Below are 25,399 nucleotides of genomic sequence, written 5' to 3' on the forward strand. Positions count from 1 at the left end.
TGATATAAAAAAGATTATATTTGTGTTAAATAATGTGAAATTACAGTGCACCTAGATACTCACAGGAGCTCTCCTAAAAAGAGGCTCCATAGCATTCAGTGCTGGGTTTGAAAGCAAAGGCCTGCTTTGCTATCTCCTAGCACTATAATCTTATTCAGATTACCTAATCTTTTGATTTCCTCAACTGCAAAATCGATAATAAAACCTGCCTAATAGGGTATTCATGAAGATTTAAATATAATAATTCATGTAAAGTACCCAACATGTATGAGCAATTTTCTCATCTTTTGAGATTTCCCATATGTTGACTTGCATTGTACGTATCTGTATACTTCTTTTCCCTCTACTGGAGTTTCTGTCCTCTTAGGTTAATTCTATTATTTACTTTCCTGGCATTGCCAACAGCTCCCAGAGTAGTGCTTTTCCAGATGAGAGATCTTCAACAAATATTAAGTTGAATGCTAATAATAAAAGGAAAAGTGAGGAATAGCATATTCTCTTCTTAAGTAATGTAAGGTAATATGCTCACTTAAATGAAACAACATGCTGGATGGAAGTCATGAAATCTATGACTGAGTGTTTATTAATTCAAAATAAAGTGATAATAGAACACAAGAATCTGGATGAGAAAAAAACATTTTAAATACTGATAAAGCACTTTGAAAACAATTATGTCTGAATGTTAAGATGCAGAAGCCCTACCTAACCATGTACAACTACCCATGCTAGAGAATGAAACCCTGTCAACATATCTTCTTTTCTTACTTACCTAAACTATAGTTCCTGTTTAATTTACAACATAACTGTTATCCTGACATGACCATATAATGCAATATGTCATTCCTGTTATCAGGTGGTACCAAGAGCTAAATCAAAGTTTCCCACACTTCATAAGCTGACATGAAGCTTGGAAGCTAAATAATTAGAAGTATATGTAAAACTTCCTTTCTAAAAAGTTAATTCTATAGTATTGACTGCTACTTTATGCCTTATGCATTTCCAGAAGAGGCTGAAATGATTCACCTCCTATATCATAGTAAAATCTCTAAAGCAGTCCTGGAAAGTGTCTAGTGTAAGTTGAAAAGAATCTAATACCTATTAACCACTCACCACATATACATTAGCTCAGTTAATCCTCACAACAACTTTCCAATGCAAGAAATTTAATTTTCTCCATTTTACAGATGAAGAAATTAAGTTTATGGACTTTAAGTAACTAACCCAAGGAAAAACAGCTAAAGAGTAGGAAGCTAGAATACTGGACTCCCACCAAGCTGCCTATCCATGACTGAGGCAAAGTACTAAAATGTATAAGAAACACATGACTTTCATGAGGCATTCAAGACAGTTTCTCAAGTAGTGCGACCTACTCACGATTTTAGAAATGATGCATCTTTCAAGCAAATCTGAAAAATCAAGAAAGGCATATTATAAAGGCTGGTATTGATATAACTGTGATATTAATAAGCTGTATCAATATATTATTGTTTTTCATTAACTATCTTAAATTACAGGATTTATCTAAGTTTCATCCATTCACTAAGTTAAAAAGGTTCTGACCATAACTTCTAAGTAGTAGTATCTTACAAATGAACAGGGGGAAAACATGAATAAGTAGAAGGCCTTGCTTACAGTGACCCAGACACCCTTAGCTTGAAGAACAAGGACTTAATATGAGACTCGAACTAATTCATAGAGACAAAAAGTGGAGCAGAGGTTACCAGGGATGGGGCAAGGGCCAATGCGAAGTGACTGCATAAGAGGTACACAGTCTCTGTTTGGAGTGATGGGAAAGTTCTAATAATGAGTGATGCTGGTGGCTGCACAACATTATGAATGTGGTTAATCGTATGCTTGAGACTGACTGAGATGGAAAAGTTTATGTTGTATATATGCCTTCACAATTAAAAAAAGAGAACTAAAGAGACAATGACATTTAAATGTAATGTATGATCCCAGACTGGATCTCATAATGGAAGAAGAAAGGACATTACTGGGACATATGAAAAAACTGGAATATAGATCATAAGCTTTGTATCAATGTTAAATTTCTTTAACTTGATAACTGTCCTTAAGGTGGTTACATAAGTGAATATCCTTGTTTTTAGGAAATGTACATGAAGTATTAAGTATTCAAGAAGCATGGTATATACAACTTACTCTCAAATATTTAGAAAATGAAAGAAAGAAAGAAAGAAAGAAAGGGAAAGAAAAAAGAGAGAGGGAGGGAGGGAGAGAGAGAGGGAAAGATGGGAGGGAGGGAAGGAGGAGGGAGGGAAGAAGAAGTTAAGAAGTTAGGAAGGAAGGAAGGAGGGAAGGGCAGGCAAATGTGGCAAAATGTTAAAGTTGGTGGATCTGGGTGAGGGGTTACATTAGAGCTCTCACTATTTTGTATTATTTTTGCAACTGTCCTGTAAATTTGAAAGTATTTTAAAATTAAAAATTTAAAGAAAAAAAAAGACAGGAGCTAGGTGGTCTCCACTACCATACTCCAATAACAGGTATGATGCCTCAGCCTAGAAATCCCTTTCCCCTGCCTGCCTACCTGACTACTCATCAACTAAGATGCAGCTCAAGTGCCACCTCCTTAGGAAGCCTTCCCCCAATCAATCAGGAAAGAGAGGGACAGAGATCTAACTAATTTGGAGCACAATAGCCCTTAACTTCTTTTGGTCACAGCCCCTCTTTGAGAATCTAATGAAAGTATACTGTCATTTCAGAAAAATGTGTAGACTTTAAAAAATTAAATACAATTTCAGTGAGTTCTATAATTTCTAAAACTCCAGATTAGGAGTCTCTGTTGTAAAGAAACAAATGGGGTACCTCATAGGTAGTTAGCAGCACATGAAAACACGACTCCTGTGTTAGGTCTTGCTGTAGGTGAGCTCTCTCCTGCTTGTCACCTACATATGTTACACAGGAAAGACCTGGGGCGAACCTGAATCCAAGAAAATAGGTATATGAACACAAATGCTAGAGCCATGGAAAGAATGTGCATCTGGAAAATAAGATCTCATGGAACAACAGCAGATGTGAAGACCTCAAGATGCTCTGCAACCAGAAAGAGGCCTGGGAATCTGGTAACAAGAACTTCAGAACACTCTCCAGAAATCAACTACATCAAGCTCATAATATCTTCTAAATGATGGAACATGAATAACATGATTAATGTTATCTAGAATAACAGTTCAACCTCAGGGCAAGTCCCTGTAAGAACAGTTGGAAGAATCACATGAGCATCTAAAAGGGTACTGTGCTAATTGTAAAAAGAAAACTATTTTTTACATACGTTGATTACTTTCTGTGTCACTCTGAAAAAGATGGATTCTCCTTAAGTTCAGCAAAATTTACTAAAAATGAGTGCTGACCTTCAAATTGCCAAATGGTAACAATAATTTCATTGAACCCTCCTCCTATTCCTCAGTTTCAACTACATTGTATCAGTTCAGAATTTTGGGGAAGAAACAGACTCACTGCTTGCCACAATATAATGATTTTAACATGTTTTACATATCATCTAGAAAACAAAAATCAGAAAGTAACAAAACATCTTAAAATATCAAAACATTACTTTTTTTCTAAAATCGGGCATTATTCAATATAAAGATTAAAATTCCAGCTACATATAATCTGTACCTCTCAATCTCTTCTTTCCAGTTGTTCAAAACAGACAAGGGACAAAGTATCAGAAATGGTCCTTCATCATTTAGCCTTCCTGCCAAGTAAATGAAGAGAGCAATAGTCTGGAACACAGAAACAGAAGGCCGTTTTGATCACATTTCTGTATGAGAACCAACCACAAAGTTGCCACAACTGTGCATGGAACACAAACTCTTACATAAGAAATGGTTTATATGGAAATAATATATTCATCCACATAATATAAGAGTAACTCATTCCTAGAGTAAAATCATGTAAGTCTCAAAAATGTAACTGCCAAAGAAATTTACGGTATTCAATTATTTCAATAGTTAACAAGCAAGCTGCCCTAGGTCAAGCAAGATGCTGTGTGCAGTTCTCAAGACACTCGGGGGCCAGGAGCTCCCACAGTGACTTATCCTAATTTTATCACTAATTACAAACTACTTGATCTAACTGATATTAGCGTTTTGTAAAGTTCACAATTTCATTTATTTTGCATTGGATGGTGCCCCATCATTAACTTCCCTCTAGGAGTGAGCACCAGCTGATGAATAGATGTTTCATTCTTCCAGAAAATCCTCAGGCAGTTCACATTTGCACGGATGGTCACTCTTGTCCCATTTGAGTCTACAGATTTTAAAACTGAGCTCTTGGACATTGTCCACCCTTAACGTCCTTAGCAAATATTACAGATGAAACATGAAAAGAAAAAAGAAGGCGGCAATGATTCCACAGTGATGCAATTTGTACTCCTGGGATTCTCTGATCTTCCAAATCTCCAAGGGTTTCTCTTTGGTGTGTTCTCCACAGTTTAATACTTATTTTAGTTGGAAATAGCCTCACAGTCATAATAACTGAGGTTGACCCTACACTACAGAAACCCATGTATTTTTTCCTGGCAAATTTTTCTTCTTTGGAAATGTTATGTGTCCATCACTGTCCCCAGGATTGTGGTGAACCTTAGAAATGACTAAGGATAGTCATTTCTATGCTGAACTGTGTCACCCAAATGTGCTTCTTCCTTATGCTGGGAAACACTGAATGTTTACTCCTGGCTGTGATGGCCTATGACAACTACATAGCCATTTGTATCCCTCTGCACTATTCTCTAGTCATGAACCCAAGGACGTGTACCCAGCTGGCAACTGGTCCTTGGGTCAGCAGAATCCCTGTGCAGACAGGGCAAACATGTTAAATTTTCTCTCTGCATTTCTGTGATTCTAACCAAATTAACCACTTCTGTGACATCCCCCCCATTCTCAGGCTGACCTGTGGGGACACTTCTGTGCATGAGATATCTGTGTATTTAGTAGCTATGTTGTTTAGTTCAATCCCTTTTATGTTAATACTTGCCTCCTACAGCCAAATCACTTTCATCATTCTGAGACTGCCAACAGCTCAAGGGTGGGCCAAAGCCTTCTCTACATGTTCTTCCCACCTGCTGGTTGTTGTTTTATTCTTTCCATCAGCTATGATCACTTATTTAAGACCCAAATCCAATCATTCAGTAGGAACTGAACAAATTGCTCTCTCTTCTCTACACAGTCATGACCCCTCTGTTTAATCCCATGATATACACACTTAGGAACAAGGATGTTAGAGCAGCACTAAGAAAATTATCACTTAGAAAACAGCATTGATGAGCTTAATTGTTACTGCTTTAACTGACTGTAACAGTTAAAGAAACATTTAAACTTCTAGATTACCACTTTGACAAGATAATCACTTCTGCCTTCTGATGTACTTTAAGATATGTAGCCTGAAATGTACTGTTCATGAATATATACTAGGCAAATTAATTTATCTTCAATGCTATATGTCAAAAAATAATCTTATCACACATATAGAATATCAATTTGCATCACATTTTTTCCATTAAAATTTAATGAAAGATATTCGGCTTAACTATATTGGGAAGTATATAAAATTAGCTGTCCAAATAGCTGCTTAAATCTTCACACTTGAGTTTGCCAGCACTCTTCTCTGATTACATTGCAAAGAATGGCCAGTAAGTGAATAATGAATGTTTGTTGAGTGATTAATCAAATGACTGAATGGATAAATAAATATTACCCATTTAAATGAATATTACAATGGCCTACCTTCTAACTCTTGCCAAAATCCAGAGATTTTAAAGCATTGGGAAATATGGGAAGCATATATATGTAACCTACTTTGCCCCTGCATAGAATTACTCAAGCCATATTACTTAAAGAAACTTACATGGATTTAGCTCTCTCACTTTTAAGTTCATGGCAGAGCACAGCATATAATAGAAAATGCCCATCTCTCTCAACCATTTTATTTTATATGTATTTCTACGTTACTCTGAGCAACTATTGTCTTAAAGTAATATGTTTAGGATTATTTTGTCTTGTTCCTTACTTCACTGCCAATAGTTATATCCTCAGTTCATTTTAGATGACTGATGTTGTGCATAAAAAAAGTGCTGTTGTGTGTATGTGGTCTCCTTAATAATAGTGACATCTTTGACATAAAGTCCCTCTAAAGAAAATACCTTTGAAAACTCAGAATAATTATCCATGAGATAGTAGAACTAATTAGATATTGCAAGAATTCATTACACCAGGGAATTGTATGGCAAAAGAAACATGATGAATCTTGAGATGGAGAGATTATCCTGATTATCTGTGTGGACCTAATCTAATCACATGTACCCTTAAAAGAGAAAAAGGAAGAAGAAAAAAGAAATATATGTCAGAAAGGTGAAACAACAGAAGAAAAAACAAAAGAGAAGAGGCATTTGTTTCCCCATATATGTTTCATTTTCAATAATGTTGATTCCTGCTTTTATCTTAATTATTTCCTTTCAACTGCTTGTTTCAGATTTATATTGCTATTATTTATCTAATTTCTCAAGTTGGAAACCTAGATTATTGACTTGAGAAATTATTTATATATATATATATGGCATTAATAAGATAGATTTTGATTTCTCTCACTTCTTTAAAAGAACTGCAAGGATAAGATTTAAAGGATGACTTCATCGTATCATCAGGGAGGCATGCTCCAAACTTTCTGTTCTGCTGCCTCTGAGTTGGTGCTCCATGATTAAGTCACTTTATTGTTCAAGCTGGTTGCTGGCACCTCCACACAGCAAGAACGAAAGTGCCCATCTTTTCTCGATTTTTTTAACTGAGATAATTTTAGATTCAGCTATATTTGTAAGAGTATCTTCATGTATTTTCCTGTTTTCTAATAGATTTCTTTATTTACTGTTAAGTTTTTATAGTTCTTTGTATAGTCTAGATACTACTCTTTCAATGTATATGTGATTTGCAAATATATTCTCCCAGTTGGTAGCTTGTTTTCCATCCTCTCTCAGAAAACAACATATTTAATTTTTATGAGGTCCAATATCTGAAATTTTCCTTTTAAGAACTGGGTTTTTGGTGTCAAATTTCAGTATTGTTTCCCTAAAACTAAATTCTGTAATCTTTTTTTTCCTATTCTTTTCTATAAGTGTATACATTTAGATTTTCCACTTAAGACTACGGTGCATTTTGAATAAATTTTTGTAAAAGGCCCCCCAAAAAAAATGGTTAACAAGCAATGATGCACAATATTTATGTAAACTGGACTTTTAAAGCAAAGAAAAAATCAGGGAAGACAGTAGAAATCAATGACAACAATACAAACAATATACAAGATAAGGAATACTCTGAAAACATAAAGCAAGAAGTGCCAAGATACAGTTCTAAAGGCAACCAACCACATGGTGGTACTCAGCTGCTTGCATGGTTCTCCTGAGGATATCTGCCTTCCTTCCCCTGCTGTTTTCCTTTCTTCCACATGTACTTATAGAGAGCCTTCCTTTAACTAGGCACTGTTCTAAGCTCCAGTAATAAAACAGTGAACAAAACAGACAAAACTTCTAGCATTCCTGGAGCACACATTCTAGTAAGGGAAACATAAATAATGCCTCATAAGCTTTAGTAGGGGAATTAAATGAAAATCTTTGTAAAGATGAACAGCATACTTTAGGATTTGCCTATACACACTTTTGACTAAAAAAGTTGCTTTTAAAGGATGCTATGATATACAGAGAAAACAAAAAAGTATGAGGTACATTCCCCACCCCCACCCCACAACATAATACTGAGCCATTTCTGCAAAAATCTTTCCTAAAGATATCATCCAAAATTCTGAGAAAGCTATATGCCAAAGATACTCATTTCAAGGTTACACAGCATCAAAGCAGGGGTGGGGTTTACCATTCCCCAACTGTAGAACATTTAAGAAATTTAAATTCTGAAAGAATATTATGCAGCCAGTAGAAAATTATGATTGTGAGAAATATAATAAAATGGAAAATTATAATAATATTAAATTAATAACATACAAACTATATGTGCACTTTAATTTCAGCTATGTAAAACATGCACTGCTACTAGTGGTTGTAGTTAGAATGCTGTGATTATGGGGTAGTCATTTATTTTTTTTTACGTGATTAACATATCTTTTATTATAGAAATAATGTTTTAAACTACCCATGGCTTCCCAGTCCAGACTGGGAATAAGTACTTAATGGATTAAAGCCATTCTGTTTAGCTTTTGCTGAGGATGCTATTTACAGAAAATTTATCTGTTATTGCCACAAACAAGGTATGTCTACAAAACAATTTTGGATTCACTGGTGAATTTTACCAAACATTTAAAGAAGAAATAATACTGTTTCTACATAAACTCTTCCAGAAAATTGAAAATGAAGGAATACTCCTCAATTCATTCTATGAGGCCAGTTTGGCTCCAATACTAAAACAAGACCAAAATATTTCTAGAAAAGAAAACTACAGAACAATATCCTTAATGAACACAGATGCAAAAATTCTAAATCAAATTTTAGCAAAATAAATTTGGAGGTGGTATATTTTTAGGAGGCTAAAAGTTAGAGCTATATGAACAACCTGGGGAAAGGCAAAGGTCAAGCAGAATTTGTAGGTTCTGAATGACACCAGTAGGACAATTCCAATAAACAAGGCAAAGGAGATTGCATTGCAAGGAGAGCCTTTAACTTGGTCTGGGAGGTTGTTAGCCTGGCAACCAGAGGCATCTGGGAAACCAACTTTTGTTCTAGCTCCACAGCTCTCAGTGAAGGAAAGTATTAAGATTAGGTTGGTTTGCTTGAGAAGGCTAAGGACAATAAATGAGGGTTGTGTTTATATCTCAGGGTACCATATTCAAGAGGTTATTTTATATACTGAATATTGCCAAGCTTGATGAGGTATACCTGGCTTAAATAAAGTGGTTTCCAACACAAATCCAGACTACCCTACATGCAGAACTGCTCCAGCTTGTAGTCTATGTATACAAAGTTAGACATGAAGAACTCAGTTGAGCTTCTAAAGGGATTGATGAGACCCTCGCTCATTCTGTGAGTTAACTGGCGAAATCTTTTTGAGATCAGGAAACTTATACCTCCATGTTTTCTGATCAATTTACCTCTCTGCCACATATCCTGACTGCCCTGATTTTCTTTGATATCTTATAGAGAAGAAGATCTTGTATGATTAACCCAAGGGGTGTCTGTGTCTGGGCTTTCCATCAATCCAAGCCTACCACTGACATCTGTCAACAAGGGGCTATATTAGTGTTCATCCTGCCAGAGACACCCATCAATGTCAAGACAGATACCACCTGCTTATCAATGCACAAACAGGCCACCTCTGATTCTCCAAACCTCTGGACTCTACCCTAACTCCCATTAAGGACATTAGATAGCAAAGGCATTTTGGAAAGGATAGGGTATTGTTATATAAGTGAGCCAAAGATGGCCTCTGTGTATTGGCCCTGTGTTTTGTTTACTTCATAGTAGCTTGGGTCTATTAGTTGGCCCAAAAGCCTGCCAGCTGAAAACTCAAATTCTTATACATCCAACTGCTTTAAAAATACTCCAAAAAAGCAACTTTTAGCATGTGAAGATAACCTATTTGCATATCCCACAAAACTGTGCCCAACAACTGCTAGTCAGAGATAAGATAAAATCTTGGAGTTTTAACACCCCAAGCCTCTTCTGCACCTTGAAGTTCTGTGCCCAGAGGCTCCTTGTCATGCTGACTTTGTGGCATAAGCCTGACACTTAAGGGACCTCCTCCTCCTTTCCTTTCACCCATGAGAGTTTTCCCTTGTCCTGCAGCCTCTGAAAGGTCTCCTGCTGAGAGAAATTTCCCCTCTCACTGCAATCTGTCAAAGTCATTAAATAGCTTGTGTGTTACTGCCATCCTTTACTCAAATCTTTTTCTTGATCAGCTCCGAAATCTTCAAGTTCAAATTCACTACTGATATGTCCTCTGCACTTCTCTAGCATGACAGAAATGGAAAGTAGCCAACACCCACTAAGGAAGGGAGATAAACATTAAAATTACACAATTAACTAGATAAAGTATTGCTAAAGAGGTGAGAGTGAACTTGATCCCTGGACAGGTATATTTGCTTTACAAAATTACACAATTAACTAAAGTATTGCTAAAGAGGTGAGAGTGAACTTGATCCTTTGACAAGCATATTTTCTTTACAAACTCAGGCTTATCAATTACAATTGTATCTCAGGATATGTCAAAGACCAGGTACAATAAGGGTAGTGACTCAGTTTAAAACCATATCCATGCCCAGAAAATCAACTCCAAGGACATGAACTCTTAACAAAGGTTCAACCACTTCAAGCTATAAAAATACATACCAGGAGCAAACAACTAAAGATGGTAGTGATTTGTAACACACTATTTCAGTGGAAGTGAACAGTAACATACCTGGCAGGTTTTACCCAGACCCATCTCATCTCCCAGGATACAGCCATTCTGACAAAGGAAGCACTGTGCCAGCCAGGTGACTCCCTCCAGTTGATAAGAGCGTAGATGAATCCCTAGAAATAAAAAACATAGCAAATCCAAAGAGCAGACATTTCAGCACACACACAAGTTTTATTCTAAGACAACAAATGAAGACCCTGGCCTAAATTCCCAGACCTTCAATCCATGGAACAACTGGCCATATCCTTTGCTGGGAAATTACAGAATTTAAACATTTGCTTACTTTCAAGCTACTTTTTGAGCAGGCTTAGGTACCATTTTGTGCTGGTTTGAATCTGTTAGGTACCCCATAAAAGGCCATGTTCTCTTACACCATCCCTGTGGGGGCAGACCTATTGTTGGGAGGGACCTTTTGATTAGGTTGTTTCCGTGGAGATGTGACTCATTCAATTCAAATTAGGTCTTAATCCTTTACTGGAGTCCTTTAAGAGAGCTCATGAAGAGAGAAAGAGCTTAGAAAGAAAACACCCCAGGAGAAGCAAGAAGGACCCAGAGGGGAAGCTGAGAGAGAGCTCATGAAGAGAGAAAGAGCTTAGAAAGAAAATGCCCCAGGAGAAGCAAGAAGGACCCAGAGGGGAAGCTGAGAGAGAAACACCCAGAGACATCTGGAGACAGCCATTAAAACCAGAAGTTGGGAGAGAAGTATCAGCATACGTCACCATGCATGTTCCCATGTGACAGAGGAACCCCAGATGCCATCAGCCTTTCTTCAAAGAAGGTATGGTCCTGTTGATGCCTCAGTTGGAGTATTTTCATGGCCTTAGAACCATAAATTTGTAACCTAATAAAATCCCATTGAGGATTGGGAAAGCCATAAGGACCACACTCCACTTTGTCTAGTTTATGGATGGATGAGTAGAAAAATAGGGGAAGGAAACAAACAGACAAAGGTACCCAGTGTTCTTTTTTACTTCAATTGCTCTTTTTCACTCTAATTATTATTCTTGTTATTTTTGTGTGTGTGCTAATGAAGGTGTCAGGGATTGATTTAGGTGATGAATGTACAACTATGTAATGGTACTGTAAACAATCGAAAGTACGATTTGTTTTGTATGACTGCATGGTATGTGAATATATCTCAATAAAATGATGATTAAAAAAAAAAAAAAATCCCATTGAAAAAGCCAACCCATTTCGGATATATTGAATTCCGGCAGCCTTAGCAAACCAAAACACATTTGTTGAAAGTAAACTACTCTACTTTCAAGAAAGAGCTTTTGGCATGCTACTGAGTCTTAGTAGAGACCAAAGGCTTAGAGACCAAAGTTACTATGAGACGAGAGTCACCTATCATGAGCTGAGTGTTGTCTGACCCACCAAGCCATAAAGGTGTCAAGAGTCCAAGAGGGGAGCCTGGACTTCTACCTCAACCTGGCAGTAACAAGGTGACAAGCCCCCTTCCACTGCCAGAGCAGTGTCAGACAAAGACAGTTAAAACAGAAGAGTCTCATACTACGATACAAAAATGTCCAGGCTTCAATTAAAAAAAAAAAAAAAATGCTCACTATACCAAGAACCAGGAAGATTTCAAGCTAATGGAAAAGAAAAAAAAAAAAAATAGATGTCAACACCAAGTTAACACAGATTTTAGCATTACCTGACAAAAATTTTAAAGCAGCAATGATAAAAACCATTTCAACAAGCAATTATGAACACCCTTGAAACAAGAAGGAAAACAGAAAGCCACAACAAAGAAACAGAAGATAAAAGAACACAATGGAAACTTTAAAACTGAAAGATAAAGTAACCATAATAAAAAGCTCAGCAGATACACTCAACAGCAGAATGAAGAGCAGAGAAAGGAAAGAGCAAACTAGAAGATAGAACAATAGAAATTTCCCTGTCTGAAGAACAGAAAGAAAACAGACCGAAATAAAATGACCAGAACCTTAGGAACTGTGGTACTATAATGACAGATCTAACATTTGTGCCACTGGAGTCCAGAAAAGAGAGGATTAAGAGATGGGAGAGCTTAAAAAGTACTTGAAGAAATAATGGCTGAAAACTCCCCAAATTTGGCAAAACACATAACCCTACAGATTCAAGAAGTTGGGTGACTACAGTACAAAAAGGATAAATCCAAAGAAATCCATGCCAAGATGCATCATAATTAAACGGCTAAACACTAAAGACAAAGAAAACATCTTGAAAGCAGCCAGAGAAAAACAACATCTTACCTACAGAGGAAAAACAATCCCAAACAACTGGGGAATTCTCATCAGAAATCTTGGAGGCCAGAAGAAAGTAGCACAATATTTTTCAAGTATTAAAAGAAAATAACTGTCAACCCAGAGCCCTAGCGCCAACAAAAATATCCTTCAGGAATGAAGAGGAAATCATTCTCAGACAAAGGAAAACTAAGAGGATTTCTCACGAGCAAACCTACCCTATAATTATGGCTAAAGGAAGTTCTTGAGAGCAAATAGACATATGAAAAGATATTCAAAATCATTAACCATTAGGGAAATTAAAATAAAACCACAATAAGATATCACTGCACACATTAGAGTGGCTAAATAAAAAAATAGTGACAAATGCTGGCAAAGATGTGGTGAAACCAAACATTGCTGGTGAGAGTATAAAATAGTATAGTCACTCTAAAAAGAGTCTGCAGTTTCTTAAAAAACTAAACATGCAACACCATATGACCTAACAACGGGACTCCTGAAAAGAAATGAAGACTTATGTTCACACAAAACCTGTACATGGATGTTTACAACATCTTTATTTGTAATTGCTCAAAACTGAAAACAACCAGTAAATCCTTCAATGGGTGAATGGTTTAACAAACTGCAGTTCATCCATATCACAGACATTACTCAGCAATAAAAAGGAACAAACCATTGACACACCCAACAACCTGGATGACTCTCCATAGAATTATGCTGAGTGAAAAAAAGCCAACCCCAAAAGTTACATATTAAATGATTCTATTTATATAACATTTTTGAAATGATAAAATTGGAGACAGATTAGGGATTGCCAGGGTAGTTTAAGGAAGGAGTTAGATGGGAGGAAAGTAGATATGGCTATATAAGGACAACATGGGGGATCTTTGTGGTAATGTAAAATGTTCTGTATCTTGACTCTGTCAATGTCAATATCCTAGATGTGATATTGTACTATAGTTTTGCAAGATGTTCCCAATTGGGGGAAACTGGGAAAAGGATACATGGGATCTCTGTGTATTATTTCTTAAAACTGCATGTGCATCTACAATCATCTCTAAATAAAAAGCTTAATTTTAAAAATGATATGAAATTCTATCCCCTAAAGGCAACAACACAACAGTCAAGAGTCAACTGCAGAAAATAGAAATTATCTTAGGTAGTTAAGGCAAAAGTGGATTTAATACAGGGGAAATAGATGACCATAAAATTGATGAAACGGCTGGAGGAACAGGCTCCACACTGAGCTTCCAGGTACAACTGCCTGCCAAATCAGCAGCACAGAACTGTACTGTCAAAAAAGCATCCACTTCTGCCAACACAAGGCTCAACTGTCAGCTCCAGGACCCTACCACTCCAGCAGCCAATCATGTCAGCAAAATGGATGCTCTGAGTTCTACCCAACACCCACGAAGTTTGGACTAGTCAGCAAGAGAGATGCTGTAGAAAACCCAAATCCCTACCAGACTGTCTGTGGTCTCTTCCCACTTTCCTCTTCCAAATCTCCTATTGTTATCTGCTTGGTTGAAGCAAAGTCACATGCACATCAGAACTTCAGAGCAGACTGGGAAATGTAGTTTTTTGCTCTCTAGCCTCTGGGATGTAGTCAGGCAGGCTTGGAATAAAGTTGAGGATACTAATCTGCAATATTCATCAAAATGTTGTTTGAATTCTCATGCTCATCTCTCAAGTGGATGACCAGTAATGAAAAAGCAAGCAAAAACAGCCAAGTAATGAAGAGTAGTGAAAGAGCAAACAAAAACAGCAAGAAGTAATAGGTTTGCATATTCCAAAAACAAAGCAGTTCTCAGATACCTTTACGATCCATTGTATTTTTAGTTTCTGAAGTTCACTGGAACGTATAGGACACAACTCTGACACTATTAAGAGTAGGAAGACTTACCAGAAAGCTTTTGAATCACTGGGAAAAATACCGCAGAACAAAATACTTAAATTAAGTCATGAGTTTCGAAAAAATAAATAATTTGCTCCATATTTTGGAAGAAAAATAAAATTCCTTCCTCAAAAATTCCGGGGGAAATAAATACTTAAGTATAAAATAAGGAAATTATAATTGCCCTAGAAGAAAATAATAGGGCAATTATAAGATCAGAGAAGTAAAGTCCCTTCTAAGCAGGATATCAAAGGTATAGAAAAAAGAAAAGAAAAGAAAAAAAAAACACATAGGAAAAAGCTGAATGATTTCACTACACAGAATCCTTAAACTTCAGCACTGAAATACACACACACACACACACACACACACACACCAAAATCATAAAGGAAATAACAAACTAGAAAACATATTTCCAATAAATGTAATAAAGTTAATACCTTCAGTACAAGGAAGATCCTACAAAGCAAAGACAAACACCACAATTTAGAAATGGTCAGGGAGCACAAATAGGCAAGGAATAAAAGGAAGGTGAATATCTAACTGTCCATCAACACTGGTAACCAAATAAACAGTAAATAAAAACAATAAAGAAGCATTTTTTTTAACTTTTCAAATTAGTAAATACCAGTGTTAGAACTTTTCAAATTAGAAAATACCAGTATGGTGAAATAAGCAAAAACTTTTGTATAATCTTTATTCAAGAAATGCTACCTTTGAGAAATTAAAAATTCATAGCAATAAGTATTTGATCATGAGGATATTTATTAGTATTATTTATAACAGCAAAAAAGTAAGAATATAAGTACCTAAGAAGAGGGGCTGGGTAAATTATGGCACAGCCATACATTGAAATACTACATAATCGTTAAAACTGAAGACTAAATGATAGTAAAGAAAAAATTTATTATTTCCCAAAGGTATGTACATGAAACCCTATTTTTGTCCCCACCCCTAACCCCCCAGAAAAAAAAAGAATAAAAAGACATTACATACATGCATGCATGCATTGACCAAAGACTGGCTGGATAGATAACAACACATTAATAGGATTACGGAGATTAAAAAATATTTTTCTCTATGTATATGATATTCCCCTAAATGTTCTACAGAGAACATGTACTGTTTCTGTAATCCGAAAGAAAAAAAAAAGGTCAGTAAGTGATTTTTTTAACCAACTCACAAAGAATCATTTCTTGGAATATTAATTTATTCTCGAAAACAGCAAAAGGAATTTCAAGATACAATATTCAATTGTTATTCCTTAACTACACATTTTTTTTTCTTTTTCCCTCCACTACCAATTTATCCATTCCCACCACCAAGTTACTACAACTGCCTATTTACTTCTTCTTTCACCTACTCTATCCCACCCACTCTAACCTGCAACCTCTCTTCTATCATCTCATCTTCACCAAAAACAGCACATGTTCATGTGGACATTTCTCCCAGTATATCATCTACGTTTGATATCAACGTGCACACATTACCTAGCCCTTCCTCTCACACATTCTTAAAGAATCATATCCGAAAACACGTGCAAGGATACAAACACACAAACATATAAACACCAGTCCATAAATTTATACCCACAGATGGATACACATTCCCTACAGAACACACAGATACACATTCTTGTAGACTTTCCCTCTTCTAAGCTAGACATAGAAATGCAGCTTTTGTTTCATTCCGAGAATAACAAAACCTCACATTTTCGTGGTATTTGCTACATAATATGAGTACAATAAATACTTGTTTATGCTTTTGAAAGCACTTAGTCACTAGCCTAAAAACACTGAACAACAAGGCCCATATTTGCTTACCTCTGTATCCAGTAAAGCTCTCAGTAGCACTCAAAAAATACTGAATAAACGACAACATTATTATTATTGACCCACGATTCTGTCATACAGAAAGGGCACGCTTTGCGTCCCCCATTTTATAAATAAAGAAAATGAGGTTCAGAAAGGTTAAGTGGTGAGTCAAGCGCAACGCGGAAATAGTCTGGGTCTCTAAGTAAGAGTAGAAGAAAAGGTCAGACTCAGTTTAAAACTAGTATAAATAAAATAGTTACATGCGGTAACGAGCAAATATTTATTTGACGTGTAATTTTAAATAGAGCATTTGTGAAGAATTCATCAGTGTGGAATTACCAAAGAACTGCGCGAGCACGGTAAACCATGAACGCAAACTAAAGCCAGGAGAGAAGTGCTGATCGTTGCATAGGAACAACCAACGAGAAACCCCGAAGCAGGCCACCAAATCGACTAGAACAGAGACTTTAAACCCACACCTTGGGACGCCAGAACGTCAACTTCTTAAGAGGCCTGTACTTTGTGCAGGTTTGAAGAAGTTGCCCGCCCACAGGCCTGTATACCCGGCGCCGGGAGATAGGGGCCAGGCCTCGCTCCCACGCGCTGAATCATTCATTGCCAGGCCTTGGGCCTCGCACGCAGCTACCCACCCCCATCAGAGGGGGTGGAAAAGCTCCAGCAGGTAAAGTATGTCCACGGGACAACCTGAGGCGCCATAGGACCGTTCCTGGAGCGGCGTTTCCGGACCCGGGAGAAGTGAGTCCTAACGAGTTTGCCCGCCCGGGCGTAAGTACGCCCAAGCCCACTGACCTGTCAGGCCCCACTGCCTTAAGTCCTGCTCCTCCACCCGCGCCCGAGTCGCCTCAGTTCTGCACTTGGTTTGAAGAGCCACTAAGAAGCCCGGCTTCTCGCCCTCACGGGCCGCGGCCTCCGCGCGCTCCATCAGCAGGGAGAGGCTCCGCCCCGTCGGCCCTGCCGGCTTTCTTCCTAACGCACTCGCGCGCAAAACGTAAGGGGCGATCCCGGCCCGCGCAGCCGCCGCCAGAGGGCGCGATCTGTGCTGGTTTGTGGACTATAGCTATATGCCGGCGGGTTCTCGGAGCTAAACTGCTGGTTCATGAGGAAATTCTTGCAGTGCCGGGTGCACGGAGAACCTCTCGGTTCTCAGTCGTTTTGTACTTCTGGTTGTGCTTATGCACGCTCAAAACGTGGAATTACCTGAAATGCTAGTCGTTCACTTATTATTTAGCCAACCTGGATTGTCGTGGGCCGAGTACTCTGCTGTGTTCGGGGCGGGGGGTGGGGTATAGAACTCAACAAGACATCGTCCCTGCACTCCAGCGATTCACCATAGCAAGATTGTAAAGAATATCATGGCAGTTCCGTTTACTCTGGAAATAATTTGGATTATGCCCTCAGATCTCCTTACTTACTCTCTGTGCTGTAAGGCTAAAGTTAGGAACACCTGAATAGCAAGTAATAAATTACAATCGCTTTGTGGAGGTGTTGGCAAATGCCATCGTTTGCCACTGCAGATTTCTCAAGTAAATTATGAGGAGCAGATTGAAGCAATGTGTTACTATGACTAGACATCAGCTTTGGGTAAATTTATCATGTAGTAGTGTACCACTAAAGTGACATAAAAAAAGCTTCATTTATTAATTACAGTATATGTGCTTCCCTAAGGACTTTGCGTATATTTTTTTCATTTAATACAACACTTTAAATAGGTACTGTAATTGTCCCATATTACAGATAAGGATACTGCAACTTTAATCTTGGTACTTCCCTCAGATTAAAATTGCACTTTGTCCCCAATCTCACCTCTCCCTAAAGTAAAAAAAGAGAAATTATTTTTGAGCTATAACATTTATTCATAAAAACCTAACAAAACACTTTTATGAAGCTAAATTTGTGTTTTGAGTCATCCAGTAAATATTGATTGAGCACTCACTATGTGCCAAGCATTCTTTATGGTACTGAGATCGCTTATCAGGGAGTTCATATTTTAAAGGGAGGAGAGAGACAACAAACAAAAATCAGGTAGTGATCAGAGTTAAGATGAAAGTAAAACATTCATTCATTGACTTTGTATAGCAACTTTCCTACTTAGGTGTTTTCTCAAAACCTTAAGATAGACTTGTATCCTTTGCAGGCTTCTCTAGAGGAGCCTCTGTCCTATGTGACTGCTCATGGTTTGCATCTGGGTCTTCATATTCAACCTGTTTCCACCCATCCAAGCTTTGTGGGTGGACTTACCCTCTAAAGTAACATTATCCATCACCAGTCACTTAAAATATGTTTTCATTATTTTTAACTTGAAGTACATTTGTTTTAACATAATAGCAGAGACAGGGACCTAGCTGTAAACTAAGTAAACTGTTGGTATTTTGAATCTGGCGTCTAAAATACCACTAAGAAAGGTAGCCGAGAGACACCAAGTCTGCTGGTGAAGTGACACATCTAAAAGTTTTATGCTAAATGCTATATGAAAAGATCCTGTAAAGGAGGACAGGGTGGAAGCTGGGAGACCAATTAGGAGGCTGTTGCAATAGTCTGGGCAAGAGGTAATAGTTGTTGAACTCACATAGTGGCAGTGTCATGGTGAGTAGTGTTTAGATACTAGATATACTGGGAAAGTAGAACCTAGAGAATTCGCTGAGTAATCATGTGATAGAAAGGAAGTAAAGGATGGTTTCACAGATACTCCCTGTGCAATTGGTAGAATGGAGTTGCCATTTATGGGGAGAGGAAGACCTGTGTTCTGGTTTGCTAATGCTGCCATTATGCAAAATACCAGAAATGGATTGGCTTTTATAAGGGGGTTTATTTGGTTACAACTTTAGAGTCTGAAGGCCATGAAAATGTCCAAATTAAGGTATCAACACAAGTATACCTTCACCAAAGGAAGGCCAATGGCATCTGGAAAACCTCTGTTAGCTGGGAAGGCATGTGGCTGCTGATCCTGGGTTGTGTTCCAGCTCCTCTCTCAGCTCCTGTGTGTTCTTCAAAATGTTGCTCTTGGGCATTTTGTCCTCTCTTAGCTTCTCCGGAGCAAAGTGTCAGCAAAAGTCTGCTTTCAATGGCCGTCTCCAAAATGTCTCTGTTGGCTGCAGCACCAAGCTCCTTCTGTCTGTGTGCTCTTATAGGACTCTAGTGATTAAATCAGCACCTACCCTGAATGGGCAGGGTCCGTATCTCCATGGAAATTATCCAATCAAATGTTTCACTCACAGTTGATTGAGTCATATCTCCATGGAAACAATCAAAGGATTCCAACCTAATCAACACTAATACATCTGCCCCCACAAGATTTCATTAAAGAACATGGCATTTTGGAGGACATAATACATCCAAACTGGGACATTCCAACTTCTGTACCCCAAAATGACATGATCTTTGCATATAAAAAATACATTCATTCCATCACAATAACACAAAAACTTTAATCATTTCAGAAACAATAGGTAAGTACAAGATCCTATCATAATCAGACACAGGTGTGGTCTTGTCCTAATACAAAATTCCCCTCTGGAGGGCAGGGCAAGATGGTGGATTGGTGAGGTGTATGTTTTAGTTACTCCTCCAGGGAAGTAGGTAGAAAGCCAGGAACTGCGTGGACTGGACACCGCAGAGCAATTTGACTTTGGGCATGCTTCATACAACACTCATGAAAACGTGGAACTGCTGACATCAGCGAAATCTGTAAGTTTTTGTGGCCAGGGGACCCGGGCCCCTCCCTGCCAGGCTCAGTCCCATGGGAGAGGGGCTGTCAGCACCAGGAAGGAGAAGGCAGAACTGCAGTGGCAGCTCTTATCGGAAACTCATTCTACTGATCCAAACTCGAACCATAGATACACTGAGACCAGACACCAGAGAATCTGAGAGTAGCCAGCCCAGCAGAGAGGAGACAGGCATAGCAAAAAAACAGCAAGACAAACTCACAAATAAAAGCAGATGCTTTTTGGAGTTCTGGTGAACATAGAAAGGGGAAGAGCAGAGCTCAGGCCCCGCAGGCTCATTTGCAAAACCCAAAGAAAAACTGTTCTCTCTGCCCCCTGGATCTTTCCTTAATACTCCAATTGCTTTGTCTCTTAGCATTTCAATAACACATTAGATCTGCCCGGAGGGCCCTTTTTTTTTTCCTTCTTTTTTCTTAATCTTTTTTTCATTTTCTAAAACAATTACTCTAAGAAGCCCAATACAGAAAGCCTCAAAGACTTGCAATTTGGGCAGGTCAAGACAAGAGCAGAACTGAGAGCTCTGAGACAAAAGGCAATAATCCAGTGGCTGAGAAAATTCACTAAACACCACAACTTCCCAAGAAAAGGGGGGTGTCCTCTCACAGCCATCATCTTGGTGGACAGGAAACACTCCTGCCCGTTGCCAGCCCCATAGCCCAGAGCTGCCCCAGACAACCCAGTGTGATGGAAGTGCTTCAAATAACACGCATACACCACAAAATTGGGTGTGGACATTAGCCTTCCCTGCACCCTCAGCTGGTTGTCCCAGACTTGGGAAGACGGAGCAGGGGGAATTAACAAGCCCCATTCAGACAATATTTCAGCAGACTGGGAACCTCCCTACACAGACCAGCAGCCCAGAACCACCCTGAGGGGATGGCACTCACCTGTGACATAGCACAGTCACCCCTCAACAGAGGACCAGGGGGTGCAAGGCCTGGAAGAGGGACCCATTCACAAGTCTCAGGGGTCACACACCAATACCAAGGACTTGTGGGTCAGTGGCAGAGACAAACTGTGGCAGGACTGAACTGAAGGATTAGACTATTGCAGCAGCTTTAAAACTCCAGGAACACCAGGGAGATTTGGTTGTTAGAGCTGCCCCCCTCCCTGACCACCCAGACACACGCCCCTTATACAGGGCGGGCAACACCAACTACACACGCATGCTTGGTACACCAACCGGACCCCACAACACTTACTCCCCCACTCACCACAGAGGCAAAGCGGGGGAGAACTGCCTTGAGGGGAACAGGTGGCTCACGGACGCCACCTGCTGGTTAGTCACAGAAAGTATACTCCACGAAGCTGTAGACCTGACAAATTAGAGATAAGGATTTCAATTGGTCTACAAATCCTAAAAGAACCCTACCAAGTTAAGCAAATGCCAAAAGGCCAAAAACAACAGAAAATTTTAAAGCATATGAAAAAAACAGAAGATATGGATAACCCAAGCCCAAGCACCCAAATCAAAAGATCAGAAGAAATACAGTACTTAAAGCAACTAATTAAAGAACTAATGATGAACAATGAGACCATGGCACGGGATATAAAGGACATCAAGAAGAGAATGGAACTGGATATAAAGGACATCAAGAAGACCCTAGAAGAGCATAAAGAAGACATTGCAAGACTAAATAAAAAAATAGATGATCATATGGAAATTAAAGAAACTGTTGACCAGATTAAAAAGATTCTGGATACTCATAGTACAAGACTAGAGGAAGTTGAACAACAAATCAGTGACCTCGAAGATGACAGAACGGAAAATGAAAGCACAAAAGAAAGAATGGGGAAAAAAATCGAAAAAATCAAAATGGATCTCAGGGATTTGATAGATAATATAAGACATCAAAATATAAGACTCACTGGTGTTGCAGAAGGAGAAGAAAAGGGTAAAGGTCTAGGAAGAGTATTCAAAGAAATTGTTGGGGAGAACTTCCCAAATCTTCTAAACAACATAAATACACAAATCATAAATGCCCAGTGAACTCCAAATAGAATAAATACAAATAAACCCACTCCAAGACATATTCTGATCAGACTGTCAAATACTGAAGAAAAGGAGCAAGTTCTGAAAGCAGCAAGAGAAAAGTAATTCACCACAATCAAGGGAAAAAACATAAGGCAAAGTAGTGACTACTCAGCGGCCACCATGGAGGCAAGAAGGCAGTGGCATCACATATTTAAAATTCTGAGTGAGAAAAATTTCCAACTAAGAATACTTTATCCAGCAAACCTCTCCTTCAAATTTGAGGGAGAGCTTAAATTTTTCAAAGACAAACAAATGCTGAGAGAGTTTGCTAACAAGAGGCCTGCCCTACTGGAGATACTAAAGGGAGCCCTACAGACAGAGAAACAAAGAAAGGAGAGAGAGACATGGAGAAAGGTTCAGTACTAAAGAGATTCGGTATGGATACATAAAAGGATATTAATAGAGAGACGGAAAAATATATATGACAAGCATAAACCAAAGGATAAGATGGCTGATTCAAGAAATACCTTCACAGTTATAACATTGAATGTAAATGGATTAAACTCACCAATTAAAAGGTATAGATTTGCAAAATGGATCAAAAAAAATGAACCATCAATATGCTGCATACAAGAGACTCATCTTAGACACAGGGACACAAAGAAATTGAAAGTGAAAGGGTGGAAAAAAATATTTCATGCCAGCTACAGCCAAAAGAAAGCAGGTGTAGCAATATTAATCTCAGATAAAATAGACTTTAAATGTAGGGATGTTTTGAGAGACAAAGAAGGTCACTACATACTAATAAAAGGGGCAATTCAACAAGAAGAAATAACAATCATAAATGTCTATGCACTCAATCAAGGTGCCACAAAATACATGAGAGAAACACTGGCAAAACTAAAGGAAGCAATTGATGTTTCCACAATAATTGTGGGAGACTTCAACACATCACTCTCTCCTATAGACAGATCAACCAGACAGAAGACCAATAAGGAAATTGAAAACCTAAACAATCTGATAAATGAATTGGATTTGACAGACATATATAGAACATTACATCCCAAATCACCAGGATACACATACTTCTCTAGTGCTCACGGAACTTTCTCCAGAATAGATCATATGCTGGGACATAAAACAAGCCTCAATAAATTTAAAAAGATTGAAATTATTCAAAGCACATACTCTGACCACAATGGAATACAATTAAAAGTCAATAACCCTAAGAGACTTAGAAAATTCACAAATACCTGGAGGTTAAACAACACACTCCTAAACAATCAGTGGGTTAAAGAAGAAACAGCAAGAGAAATTGCTAAATATATGGAGACAAATGAAAATGAGAACACAACATACCAAAACCTATGGGATGCAGCAAAAGTGGTACTGAGGGGGAAATTTATAGCACTAAACGCATATATTAAAAAGGAAGAAAGAGCCAAAATCAAAGAACTAATGGATCAACTGAAAAAGCTAGAAAATGAACAGCAAACCAATCCTAAACCAAGTAGAAGAAAAGGAATAACAAGGATTAAAGCCTAAATAAATGACATAGAGAACAAAAAAACAATAGAGAGGATAAATAACACCAAAAGTTGGTTCTTTGAGAAGATCAACAAGATTGAAAAGCCCCTAGCTAGACTGACAAAATCAAAAAGAGAGAAGACCCATATAAACAAAATAATGAATGAGAAAGGTGACATTACTGCAGATCCCGAGGAAATTAAAAAAATTATAAGAGGGTACTATGAACAACTGTATGGCAAAAAACTGGATAATGTAGAGGAAATGGACAATTTCCTGGAAACATATGAACAACCTAGACTGAACAGAGAAGAAACAGAAGACCTCAACCAACCAATCACAATCAAAGAGATCTAATCAGTCACCAAAAAGCTTCCCACAAATAAATGCCCAGGGCCAGATGGCTTCACAGGAGAATTCTACCAAACTTTCCAGAAAGAACTGACAACAATCTTACTTAAACTCTTTCAAAACATTGAAGAAAATGGAACACTACCTAACTCATTTTATGAAGCTAACATCAATCTAATACCAAAACCAGGCAAAGATGCTACAAAAAAGGAAAACTACCGGCCAATCTCCCTAATGAATATAGATGCAAAAATCCTCAACAAAATACTTGCAAATCGAATCCAAAGACACATTAAAAAAATCATACACCATGACCAAGTGGGGTTCATTCCAGGCATGCAAGGATGGTTCAACATAAGAAAATCAATCAATGTATTACAACACATTAACAAATCAAAAGGGAAAAATCAACTGACCATCTCAATAGATGCTGAAAAAGCATACGACAAAATCCAACATCCGTTTTTGATAAAAACACTTCAAAAGGTAGGAATTTAAGGAAACTTCCCCAATGTGATAAAGAGCATATATAAAAAACCCACAACCAGCATAGTACTCAATGGTGAGAGACTGAAAGCCTTCCCCCTAAGATCAGGAACAAGACAAGGATGCCCGCTATCACCACTGTTATTCAACATTGTGCTAGAAGTGCAGCCAGGGCAATCTGGCAAGACAAAGAAATAAAAGGCATCCAATTGGAAAGGAAGAAGTAAAACTGTCATTGTTTGCAGATGATATGATCTTATATCTGGAAAACCCCGAGAAATCGACAATACAGCTACTAGAGCTAATAAACAAATTTAGCAAAGTAGCAGGATACAAGATTAATGCACACAAGTCAGTAATGTTTCTATATGCTAGAAATGAACAAACTGAAGAGACACTCAAGAAAAAGATACCATTTTCAATAGCAACTAAAAAAATCAAGTACCTAGGAATAAACTTAACCAAAGATGTAAAAGACCTATACAAAGAAAACTACATAACTCTATTAAAAAAAAATAGAAGGGGACCTTAAAAGATGGAAAAATATTCCATGTTCATGGATAGGAAGACTAAATGTCATTAAGATGTCAATTCTACCCAAACTCATCTACAGATTCAATGCAATCCCAATCAAAATTCCAACAACCTACTTTGCAGACTTGGAAAAGCTAGTTATCAAATTTATTTGGAAAAGGAAGATGCCTCAAATTGCTAAAGACACTCTAAAAAAAAAAAAAATGAAGTGGGAGGACTTACACTCCCTGACTTTGAAGCTTATTATAAAGCCACAGTTGTCAAAACAGCATGGTACTGGCACAAAGATAGACATATAGATCAATGGAATCGAATTGAGAATTTGGAGATAGACCCCCAGATCTATGGCCAACAGATCTTTGATAAGGCCCCCAAAGTCACTGAACTGGGTCATAAAGATCTTTTCAACAAATGGGGCTGGGAGAGTTGGATATC

General features: G+C 38.0%; 2 protein-coding genes across 5 annotated transcripts in view; one reads left to right on the plus strand and one right to left on the minus strand.

The window, feature by feature from the left end:
* The window catches only part of CHD1L (chromodomain helicase DNA binding protein 1 like), an 89,852-nt gene extending 72,523 nt beyond the window's left edge, over positions 1 to 17,329 (minus strand). For 3 of the 4 annotated variants that reach the window (XM_037826209.1, XM_037826208.1, XM_037826207.1), the window contains exons 1-5: positions 17,159 to 17,329; positions 10,413 to 10,525; positions 3,637 to 3,743; positions 2,824 to 2,938; positions 1,375 to 1,406 (exon numbers count right to left, since the gene is read on the minus strand). In XM_037826209.1, the coding sequence (XP_037682137.1) occupies positions 1,375 to 1,406; positions 2,824 to 2,938; positions 3,637 to 3,743; positions 10,413 to 10,525; positions 17,159 to 17,291 (500 nt within the window). In that variant the 5' untranslated portion in view covers positions 17,292 to 17,329. Of the gene's footprint in view, positions 1 to 1,374; positions 1,407 to 2,823; positions 2,939 to 3,636; positions 3,744 to 10,412; positions 10,526 to 14,103; positions 14,644 to 17,158 lie in introns of those variants that run through there. The other variant, XM_037826210.1, reaches the window with a different exon arrangement.
* The window catches only part of FMO5 (flavin containing dimethylaniline monoxygenase 5), a 73,748-nt gene continuing 65,130 nt past the window's right edge, over positions 16,782 to 25,399 (plus strand). Inside the window, exon 1 of the mRNA XM_037826214.1 lies at positions 16,782 to 17,104. The gene's annotated coding sequence lies outside the window, so the exon portion shown is untranslated. The remainder of the gene's footprint in view (positions 17,105 to 25,399) is intronic.

The sequence above is a fragment of the Choloepus didactylus genome, chromosome 2, assembly GCF_015220235.1.
Source record: "Choloepus didactylus isolate mChoDid1 chromosome 2, mChoDid1.pri, whole genome shotgun sequence".
Classification (NCBI taxonomy): Eukaryota; Metazoa; Chordata; class Mammalia; order Pilosa; family Megalonychidae; genus Choloepus; species Choloepus didactylus.